This window comes from Megascapheus bottae, chromosome 20, assembly GCF_031878675.1.
Source record: "Megascapheus bottae isolate mThoBot1 chromosome 20, mThoBot2.hap1, whole genome shotgun sequence".
In the NCBI taxonomy this organism is placed as follows: Eukaryota; Metazoa; Chordata; class Mammalia; order Rodentia; family Geomyidae; genus Megascapheus; species Megascapheus bottae.
The window spans coordinates 21,296,531-21,308,304 of record NC_143528.1 but is presented as its reverse complement, the minus strand read 5'-3'; the positions used below and the strand labels follow the sequence as shown (position 1 = coordinate 21,308,304).

Sequence of the window (11,774 nt, the reverse complement as noted above, 5' to 3'; positions counted from 1 at the left end):
CCCCGCCCAGGCCCGGCCCCGCGCGCCGCCCGGAGCCGCGAGCCCCGGGAGCGGCAGGGTTAAGCCCAGGAATGTGGCGGCGAGGAATGTGCAAGCAGATGAGCCGAGCGCGGGGCGGGGCGGGGCGGGGCGTATGCTAATGACATGCAAACGAGGAGCCCCTTCGCCGCCGGGCTGCTCCACGGTGGTGCTTCCCGGATCCGAGCCCAGACGGCGTCGGCAGCTGCGGCCTGGGCGCCGCGACCCTCGGCGGCCACAGGGGGACGGAGAGCAGGAGGAGGAGGAGGAGGAAGAGGCGGAGGCAGCGGCGGCGGCGGCGAGAGGGAGGAGGAGGAGGAGGAGGGTTCGCTCGCCTGTGCCGACGCAGACATGGTGGACTGATCCCCCGTGGGGCCGAGAGCAGGGCTTCCCGAGGCGTCCCCCGCGCGTGGTCCCGTCGCGCCCCGCGCCCCGCAGCCCCGCGGCGGCCGGCGGGGCAGTCGCCTTCCCGCCGCGTCCCGCGCCCGGTCCCTATGGAGGCGCCGCTCGCCGGCGAGGCCGCCGACCATGCCTAGGAGGGCCGGGAGCGGGCAGCTGCCGCTACCCCGGGGCTGGGAGGAGGCCAGGGACTACGACGGCAAGGTTTTCTACATCGACCACAATACCAGGAGGACCAGCTGGATCGACCCCCGGGACAGGTGGGCGGCCGGGGCCGGGGTGGGCGCGGGCACCCGCCTCGGAAGTGCGGCGGCGGCGGCTGTTGTCTGGGAGACCTGGCCGGGCGGCGGCGCCCGTGGCGCTGGGGGGCGTGGGGCGGCGCCGGCCCGGGCTCCAGGAGGGGTCTCGGGAAGGCGCGGAGCGGCCTGCGGGCGACCTTCCCCGGGCCCTTTGCCCGCCGCCCTCTCGGTGCCCCTCTGGACTCTTCAGGACCCCACTGCGCCCAGGGAAGGGCGGGATTGGCGCTCCGGGCCGGAATCTCCTTGTCCGGTTCCCCAAACACGGAGGGGGTCCTGCTCCGGGACGGCCAGCACGGACAAGCTGGCCCAGTTGAGGCTGGAGGGCCACCTCCGGCCTCTGCGAGGCACGGTGGGCCCGGGGCCTGCCCGAGGCCTACGGGCTCCGCGGGACCACCTGTGGCATCTCCGGCCGTCCTTGGCTCCTGAGCCTTGACTGCCAAGTTTTCGGCTGAGTGCACCCTCAGCCCGGCCGGGGGTCCCGAGCATGCAGAGGTATTGGTGTAACTGGCTTTGTCCCGCACATTTTTCAAAGGACCTTATTATTTTTTTTTCCCTAGATTTACTTCCTCACCTGAAAACTTGAACATAGTCTGAGATCTTGAACAGGCGGTTTCTGTTTTGAAGTAACTAGTGGTGAATGGACATTGAAATTGCACTTTCAGGGTGTTGGATTTGTGTGTGTGTGTGTAGTTCTTCAGTGCCCACGTTTTCTATTCTGTTTGGAGATGAAGAGATAATATTTCTGAAGGATTTCTCTTAGACGTTCTGGAGCTGAAGTTTAGGTGAAGTGGAGTTTTCACTAATATCTAGCTTGTCTTTTTCTTTTTAACCCGTTAAAGGACTGTTTCTTAGATTTGTTGTGAGAAAAATAGGAGTCATTCGTCATTGTTATTACAAAATTTAACAATTTATCATTACAGATAACTCTAGCATTTAGAGTCTTACCATTCCTGAGAATTTTTTCCCCCAGCTTTTCATGGAACGTGGCCTTATTGGTATATTACCTTTTTTTAGGTGCTTTCCCTGTTAAACCTTCCCCCTTGTCTCAATTTGAAGTTGAATCGTTTTCTATTTTATATTATTAGTTACTCTTACCCTCAGAATATTGTTTCTGGAAAGCTATTAAAAAGCAATTAAAAGAAAGTCATAAGTGACATTATAAATTAATGGGACAATCCTTGTTAAATTATCCATGAAGGTATCGGTGTGGGTTTCCTTTCCTGAAATGAGAAAAGACAGGTGCTCAGGCCCCATCTTTCCACAGCCTGGCTGCCTGTTGCCATGGCCTGCTGATAGTTCTGACAAGCATCACACCTTCACAGTCTCTCCAGACTTATTAGTTGTCATAAACTTTACGCTCCAAGCTAGTTATTTGGATTACGCCCTTGCACTTTGAAACTACTTAACAGATAGTAAATGTCAGTGCTGGGGGTGTGCACACAACAGTGGCTTTTAAGGCACCTGCAAAAATACTTGCCTTTTATAACCATGTGGTAATTCTTTTTCAGATATTTGGAATTTCAGATTATTGAAGCTGTAGCAAATTTCTGAAATAATGAAATATTTTAGGTTCTCTTTCTCAATTTCACTTGTTTTATTTCTTATTTGAATGTTCGCAGTGGTTTATTCACAAAGCAGGAGAAATTGAAAGGAAGAAAGAAGCACTCCTGACATGCAGGAGTGCAGGTGGGAGCAGAGAGGCTTCTGTCTCTTCCCATCTGTTTACCAGAGAGGATTACAAGAGTATGTACTGCCTGAGTAAAGCAAATAGAAAGTAAAGTTATATGACATGGCTTAGCCATATCACTACTTTTTACACAAGTCAAGCATGCTCTTGATTTTTAAACTGTTAATGGATTAGCAGTCATTATGAACTTTATGTTTAGAAACTGGGTTACCAGTTCACTCAGTGGGATATTCTTGATCATGATAAATTTGAGCGTGACTTAAGTATTTTAGAATTTTAGTAAGGAAGTTTTAAATGATCTCCTTGGGAGATCAGTTGTCATGACATATTAATTTAAATTCTATTGTGTTTTATGGGGGGCAATTAAGTGGACAGTGAGTCTTTCTAAATAATGATAGAGCTGGCTGGAGAGGATATTTGGAGTAACTATTAGCTCTTGTCAATTTTGTTACACACTTTGCAAACATATGGAAAAAGAGATGTCACATAGGCCAATTGAAGTGTGTGGATTCTCTTCTTCAGGATCAAATTACGAATCCTGAAAGAAAAATGACTTCATACACGGTTTCTGCAGTATCCTTTGAACTTTTAGAGCTACTTACTTAGAGCTACTTATGTAAAGATGTCTACCAGTCTTTGTTGTTGTTGTCTTTCTCTGTTAAAAAGAATTTGGGGGCTGGTAATGTGGCTTAGTGGTAGAGTTTGCCTAGCCTGTATGAAGCCCTGTGTTCAATTCCTGAGTATCACCTAAACAGAAAGAGCCAAAAGTGGCACTGTGGCTCAAGTGGTAGAGCACTAGCCTTGAGCAAAAGAAATTCAGGATCAGTGCCCAGGTCCTGAGTTCAAGCCCCAGGACTAACAAAGTAGAAAAAGAAGAGTATTTTTTTAATTTATTTTTTTATTTTATTTTATTTTTTGCCAGTCCTGGGCTTGAGCTCAGGGCCTGAGCACTGTTCTTGGACTTTCTCAAGGCTAGAGCTCTACCACTTGAGCCTCAGCACCACTTCCGGCTTTTTTCTATGTATGTGGTATCGAGGAATCGAACCCGGGTCTTTGTGCATGCTAGGCAAGCACTTTAACCACTAGGCCAGACTCTCGGCCCCAATAAGAGTATTTTTTAAAAATAGTTTGTTGACAGGATCCTGCAGGTGTTTCTGGGTTCACAGATAATTACTCTGACTTATAGGAGAGGGCTTGGTGGTTCTATGAGAACATAGTTTCATTAAGTAGTGGTGGTTGGACATAATGCAAACTGCGGGATTAATCAGTTTTTAAAGCTCTACCATTTCTGAGTTTAGAAGAGTTTCTGAATCTAAACTTCCACTTTTAAAATGTCAAATGTAAACAATACTACTCCTTCATACGGATGTTATTTTGGGGACCTCTAATTAAGGCCCAGCCAAATAGCAGTAAGCTGTCATGTTGACATTTTCATTTCAAAACAGTAATAGTTCAGATATCGCTGAAAATAGTAGATACAGAAACAGCATGTGTGCAATATTTATTGTAAGTTTAGCCGCTGTACTAAACTCTTTAACCTTGATCACATTTTATTCTCCCATGAATTAAGTGAAGGAGACCTGTTCTTATTTTCCAGTTACAGATGAGGAAATTGAGTCACAGACAAATTGCCAGTTGTTGTTGTTAGGCTTAAAGCCTAGGCCTAAAGCTGGACAGAGCCTTCATTAGTCCCACAAGCCACCTTTACAGCTGTAGGTGTGTAGGGGTATTTGAATGGAACTCACAGAGATACTTGGCCAGGTAGATGTTGGTTTTCCAAGCTGGCTGACCAGTCTAATCCTTGGGAAAACTCCTTGTCCCTAATTCTTTGACTCCCAATGGGTTTACTCCCTAAGAGTATCATTGTTCAGGTTTCCTCTCCTGGTCACTTCCTATTTTGTTTACTACAGATACCCTTTGACCAAACCAGTTGGTGTTTATGGTGGGTCATAGATCATCACCAAATGGTGCTTTAAAACATACAAAATTCGCTGGTTGCTGGTGGCTCATGCCTGTAATCCTACCTAATCAAGAGGCTGAGATCTGAGGATCACAATTCAAAGATAGCCCAGGTAAGAAAGTCTGTGAGACTCTTATCTTCCATTAACCACCAGAAACCCAGAAGTGGAGTTATGGCTCTAAGTGATAGAGCACTAGCCTTGAGCAGAAGAGCTCAGGGACTGTCCCTAGGCTCTGAGTTCAAGCCCTTTGACCAACAAAACAACAACACAAAACCCCTAAATTCAGCCAGGTGCCCAGTGGCTCACCTTCCTTAATCCTAGCTGCTCAGGAGGCTGAGATCTGAGGGTCAAGGTTCAAAGGTAGCCCGGGCAGGAAAGTCAGTGACACTCTTATCTCCAATAAACTATCAAAAAGCCAGAAGTAGAGCTGTGGCTCAAGTGGTAGAGCACCAGCCTTGAGCAAAAGAAGCTCAGGACAGCACCCATGCCCTGAGTTCAAGCCACAGGATGGGCACTGAAAAACCCCAACTAAATGCAAAATAGGATAAAAAGGGAGAAAATTAGGAAAATGAAATGTGGATTTATTTCTCTTAGGAGGAGTAGAGAACTAAGGTAATACAGGCCTCACAAATGGTGCTTTGAGTCCTTATTTGCTCATTTTCTATCTTTAGATTGGATGTTACTTGGCGATATGGTAACTTTTTTGGTTGAACTTAAGATTTCCACTACACAGGGCAGTTTTATGTTAAAACCTATTGCTAAAACCTAATCTGCAGTTTATAGCATTAGGGTCAGATGTTGAATAACCCTTCCTAATTGCAAAGAGAAAATACTGGGAGTAGCACCACTTCTAGCCTTTTCTGTGTATGTCATACTGAGAATCGAACCTAGATCTTAGTGCATGCGAAGCAAGCACTCTATCACTAGGCCATGCTCCCACTCTCTGTCCACCCATTGTTAATGTATAATTTCTTCAAGAGCCCTAATTGTTTATTACTGCTTACTCCTGGTATGTGATAGATGCTATATGAACATTGCTTTAGTCAGTTTTTGAAGACTTAAATTAACGAGAGAGTGTTAGTTCAGTGACTCTCTGATTTTTTGTTACTGAGTTTAAAAAAATACTCTAGTTAACTACCAACAACCCGAGACAAACAATTTCTTATTTGGATTAAAAATGAGAGAACTGCCAGGCACTGGTGGCTCACATCTGTAATTGTAGCTACTTCAAAGGCTGAGATCTGGGGATCATGGTTTGAAGCCTGGGCAGGAAAGTCAGTGAGACTTATCTTAATTAACTAACAGAAAACCCAGAAGTGGAGCTGTGGATCAAAGTGAGAGAGCCCTATCCTTGAGCAAAAGAGCTCAAGGACAGTACCCAGGCCCTGGGTTCAAGCCCCATGACTGACAAGACAGAGAATTGAGCTACTACTTATTGAATGAAAGTATAAACATTAAATTATTTGTAAGAGTAGAGGGCCTCTGTCCAATATTGCTGGAACAGTTTGTCTCCAGCCCTTTCAGAATTTGGGTACCAAGAGGTGACTGAGAATTATTTCAGTGATGATAGTATGTAAAGTGATGAAGAGATTAAAGACTATTTAAAAAAATCACTCAAGAAAGGACTAATTTAGGCGCAAATATGCTGACTTCCAAAGTTTCCTAAAGAAAATCTTGTTTGTGACTTACAATACTTACTGGAGCGCTCAATATTTGCTTGGTATATTTGACTGGCCAAGATTTCTTCAGTGACTTTAATAACTTCATTGACTATTTAATTTTGTTGTAAGCCTCAGAACAAATGTTCTTCAAGAAAGACTTATTTATCAATGCTTTAGTTGTTTTGAGCTGCAAATGACTGTCAGCTACAGTCAGCCATTGTGACATGTGGCTTACAAAACTTAATGAGAGGAAGGTCTGGTGCACTAGGAAAAGTGTGGAAGCTGCCTGCAGGCACTGCACTGACTTGTAAATGATACTTGCTTGTTTTGATCAATTCTGGAGAAAAAAAATGAGGCTATCTTTGTAGAAGAACATAACTGACTTCAGTTTAGTGATGTGGAAGGCAGTGAAATGCTGTTCTCTGAGCTGAGTTGAAGTTGGTTGCACTGACCTCTTATTAGAATTTTGGTTTGTCAGTTGTGGGGCTTGAACTCAGTACCTGGGTGCTGTTCTTAAGCACTGGTACTCAAGGTAGAGTTCTATGGCTTTGAGCCACAGCTCCACTTTTGAGTGGTTAATTGCAGATGAGTCTCATAGACTTTCCTGATCAGGTTGGTTTTGACCCACAGTCTTCAAATCTCAGCCTCTAAGTAGCTAGGATTATAAATTTGCACCATTGTTCTTGGCTTAACGCTACTGTTTTTAAATATTCCTCCATACTATAATGTTTATGAGCCTTATTTTTTTTTTTTTTTTGGCCAGTCCTGGGGCTTGAACTCGGCCTGGGCACTGTCCCTGAGCTTCTTTTAATCAAGGCTAGCACTCTACCATTTGAGCCACAGCACTGGTTCTGGTCTTTTCTGTGTATGTGGTACTGAGGAATGAAGCCCAGGGCTTTATGTATGCTAGGCAAGCACTCTACCACTAAGTCACATTCCCAGCCCCTTTTATTTTCTATCTATGACTAGAAGTCCACTGTGTGGATAAACTCTGTGCTACTTTCCTATTTATTATGTGATGGGTATTTAGATTTTATTTTGCCTTTTGGCTGTTGTAAGTAAGGCTGCTGTAAACATTCCTATATAACTCTGGCACCAATATATGTCTTTGGTATATTTCTAGAAGTAGTATTAATGGATCATGTTTAATTTCTATGTTTAAATTATTTTTTTGGTATTTTTTTAATCTGACAAGCAGTATCATATTAACCATTCATTCATTTATTTATTTATTTATTATTTATTTATTTATTGCTAGTCCTGGGGTTTGAACTCAGAGCTGGACATTGTCCTTGAACTCAGAGCCTGGACATTGTCCTTGATCTTTTTCAAGGCTAGGGCTCTATCACTGGAGCTACAGCACCACTTCTGGCTTTTCTGCGTATGTGGTACCAAGGAATTGAATCCAGGTTTTCATGCATGCTAAGCAAGCACTCTACCACTAGGCCATACTTTTGGTCTCTCTTTTTTCACCTAAACAAAATTACTAGGTTATCTATCACAGCACAGTACTTTTTTTTTTTTTTTTTGCCAGTCCTGGGCTTGAGCTCAGGGCCTGAGCACTGTCCTTGGACTTTCTCAAGGTTAGAGCTCTACCACTTGAGCCTCAGCACCATGTCTGGCTTTTTTCTATGTATGTGGTACCGAGGAATCGAACCTGGGTCTTCGTGCATGCTAGGCAAGCACTCTACCACTAGGCCAAACTCCCGGGCCGTACTTTTTTTTTTTTTTTTAATTGTATTTTATTTTCGGGTTAATGTATAGAGGGGTTACAGTTACATTCATCAGGTGATGGGTACATTATTTTTTGAACTTTGATACCCCTTCTCATGTTTTAGTCCCCCCTTCCCTCCCCTATCTGCTTCCCAGTCATCTTGTTTTCCCCTGTTTCAAATAAACAAATAAGTGTGTATACAGTATACCATTATACAAATTCAGATACAGTAACCTCATGAGATTAACCATAAATGAAAAAAAAAAAGAAAAGAAATAACTTTACAGGGCTGGGAACATGGCCTAATGGTAGAGTGGTTGGCTAGCATGCACTAAGACCTGGGTTTGATTCTAGGTACAGAAAAAAGCCAGAAGTGGTGCTGTGGCTGAAGTGGTAGAGTGCTAGCCTTGAGGAATGTCCAAGACAGTGTTCAGGCCCTGAGTCCAAGCCACAGGACTGGCAGGAAAAAAAAAAAAGAAACAACTTTACATAGTACATTAAAACAGCAATGAACCTAGAGTTCAGTTTAGTCTCATTCTGTATTTTCTTATGTAATAGCTTTTGAGCTATTGTGATCCTCTTTTAAGGGAATCCTAAATGTGTACTACAAATGAGGGAAACCATAGAGCCTGTGTGCCTTTGGGACTGCCTTACTTCACTTAATATGATTTTTTCCCAAGTCTTTTCATTTCCTTACGAATGGGGCAATGTCATTCTTTCTGATGGCAGCCTAAAATTCCATTGTGTGTAAGTACATCTTTTTGATCCAGTCATCTACTGAGGGGCATCAGGCTTGGTTCCATATCTTCGCTATGGTAAGTAGTGCTGCAATGAACATCGTTGTATAGTAGCCTAATTTAGTGTGTCCTTGCTTCTGGACATTTGGGTAAATGCCAAGGAGTGGGATTGATGGGTCATAGGGGAGCTCTATGTTTAGTATTTTTTTTTTTTTTGTCAGTCCTGGGCCTGAGCACTGTCCTTGGACTTTCTCAAGGCTAGAGCTCTACCACTTGAGCCTCAGTACCACTTCCAGCTTTTTTTCTATGTATGCGGTACCAAGGAATCGAACCTGGGTGTTCATGCATGCTAAGCAAGCACTCTCCCTCTAGGCCAAACTCCTGGCCCATAGTATTTTTTTTTTTTTTTTTGTCAGTTGTGGGATTTGAACTCTTAGCTTGGACGTTGTTCCTGAGCTTTTCAGCTCAAGGCTACCGCCCTACTCCTTAAGTCACAGCTCCACTTCTGGTTTTCTGGTGGTTAATTGGAGATAAGAGTCTCACGGACTTTAGTGCTTGGACTGGCTGGCTTTGAACCATGATCCGCAGATCTCAGCTTTGGCCAATGTTTGCCTTTTGAAGGAACTTCCAGTATTATGTTCCACAGAGGCTGCAATATTTTACGTTCCCACCAGCAGTGTGCAACATCTACATCCTCACTAGCACTCCTTTTCAAGCTGTTCTAGTGGGTAGGAGATGGTGTCGTACCGTGGTTTTGATTTGCATTGCACTCTTGATTCATTTTCTAACCAAGGAAGAGAACTTAGTTCTTTTAAATCTGATTTTGCTCTTTCCTTTCTTCCCACATCACTGTTTTGAAAGATTTTAACACTGACATGGTAGATACAAATCAATCAGTAGTTTTTATTGTGACCACCAGCTAGGGTTCTCTGGATGGTGGGAGATAAAGGGTGGTTAAGATGTGATCCCAAGGGCCGGGAGTTTGGCCTAGTGGTTAAAGTGCTTGCCTAGCATGCATGAAGACCCGGGTTCGATTCCTCGGTACCACATACATAGAAAAAAGCCGGAAGTGGTGCTGAGGCTCAAGTGGTAGAGCTCTAGCCTTGAGAAAGTCCAAGAACAGTGCTCAGGCCCTGAGCTCAAGCCCAGGACTGGCAAAAAAAAAAAAAAAAAAAAAAAGATGTGATCCCAACTCAGCTTGCTTACACTTTGGTTGTATAATCATCCTAAAATGCTAATGAAAGTTGGAGTAACGTCCATGACATTTACTCCATAACTATTTTTCTTGTTGTTTTCTTTATTATTATTTTTGGATATTGAGGTTTGACCTCATACTTACTTGGCAGGTGCTGTGGCACTTGAGCCATGCCTTCACCTTGCTGGTTTAGTTTGCTTCCTTCTGATAGGATCTTGTACTTTGGGGCTGGGGCCAGCCTCATACTGTAGCCTCACACCTTTACCTCCTGAGTAAATAGTATTATTACAGGGAGGCACCACCATAGTTAACTATATCTTTTCAATCTAGTAATGAATATCTTCTTTCCTAACACTTCAGGAAAACAGTTAAGAGGAATTAAAGGTAGAATATAGTGGCAGAGATAAAGTTTTGCATATTAAGTGGACCTTTGTTTGAAATGCACTTAAGTTTATTCGGCATCTATATGAATCATGTAGATAATGAATCATACTGGTGTATATATATATATATATATATTTGTAAATATATGTTCTTACTAAAAGCAATTGCAAAGCTATTTCTTTTTTTTTGCCAGTCCTGGGCTTAAGCTCAGGGCCTGAGCACTGTCCTTGGACTTTCTCAAGGCTAGAGCTCTACCACTTGAGCCTCAGCACCATTTTCAGCTTTTTTCTATGTATGTGGTACCGAGGAATCGAACCCAGGTCTTCGTGTATGCTAGGCAAGCATGCTACCACTAGGCCCAACTCCCGGCCCCAAGCTATTTCTTTTAGATAGTTATTATACATTAAGAACCAAACCATTTTCACTAATTAAAAAAAGTTTTAACTTTACTGGCTGACCCAACTGGAGGAGGAGGAGGGGAAGTCATGAATGGTGATAAATCATGGCAGATCTACCTTGGTAGATGGTAATGTTGTGTTACATGGTGATGGCAGCATTTTATTTTTATGGTTTTCTTCCTGCAGGTCCGGGAGTAGCCTCAGTTTGATCATGAGGAAAAGACTGCTAAGTGTAGTTGAGGGTATTCTACAGAATGTCAGACTAGTGTTCCTCAAAACTGTCAAGGTTTTCAAAACACAGGGAGAGGCTGAGAAACTGCACAGCCAAGTGGACCCTGAGGGAGACACAGTGACTAATGTAACATGGTCAGTTGGAAACACAAAACAAACTCAAAAATTGAGTAAATTATGCATTTTACTTAATGTATCAATATCAATTCCTTGATCTCAGTAAATATCCTATATTGCTAGGAGGAACTGAGTGTGGAATATAAGACAACTTAGTATTTTTTTCTGTGAATTTAAAACAGTGCTTAAAAAATAGCATCACATGAAATTTTTTTCTGTAGTCAAAATGTAGCTGTGCTGGATAATTACATTTATGTTTTTGTTTTGTTGTTTACATGAAAAGCAGTAGTGGACAGACTATGGTGCAAGGACCAAATTGTGGCCTGTAGGCCTCTCCCTGTGCAGCCCTGCAGCTAGAGTAGGTTTCACATTGTGGCGTTATCAAGTTCAGTATGTTACTCAAGAGTAAGAGTGAGTTTGTAAGTTCTGGGTCAAAAGTAGCTACTTACTTATACTATCGGCGAGAAATCAAGGGACATCCTTGGGACTCTTGTAGGGCTTCAAGTAGGGATTGTTTTGTGAAATAGAGACAGTTCAACCACTCAGAATTATATATGCCAGGTACCCGTTACATGGTTGCTTTTCTCCCTTTCATCCTTTAATTTAATTTTTTAAATTTCTTATTGTCAGGGGTAATGCATAGAGGAGTTACAGGTAGTAGGTACATTACTTCTCACACATTGCTGCCCCTTCTCATGTTTTTGTCCCCGTTTTCCTCCCCCTACCCCCTCCCAATCATGTTTCTCCCCCTTCCCTTTCCTATTTCAAATAAACAAATAAACGTATTTACAATATACCAAGTAACAAAGTCAGATACCATAAGAAAATGAGATTAAACAAAGGGCAGCCAAAGAGAAGGGAACTAACATAGTACATTAAGAACAACAATCACACAAGGTAAAGCTCTTGTTTCTGTATCCTAGATCCCTTCTTTTTCCTTGTTTTTGAGAGAGGTATTATCTCTTCAACTTGT

General features: G+C 43.3%; 1 protein-coding gene across 2 annotated transcripts in view; it reads left to right on the top strand.

Annotated features, from left to right (window-relative positions):
• Positions 1 to 306: 306 nt before the first annotated feature.
• Wwc2 (WW and C2 domain containing 2) overlaps positions 307 to 11,774 on the top strand; it is a 163,522-nt gene continuing 152,054 nt past the window's right edge. For both annotated transcript variants that reach the window (XM_090354153.1, XM_090354152.1), the window contains exon 1: positions 307 to 677. In XM_090354153.1, the coding sequence (XP_090210279.1) occupies positions 547 to 677 (131 nt within the window). In that variant the 5' untranslated portion in view covers positions 307 to 546. The remainder of the gene's footprint in view (positions 678 to 11,774) is intronic.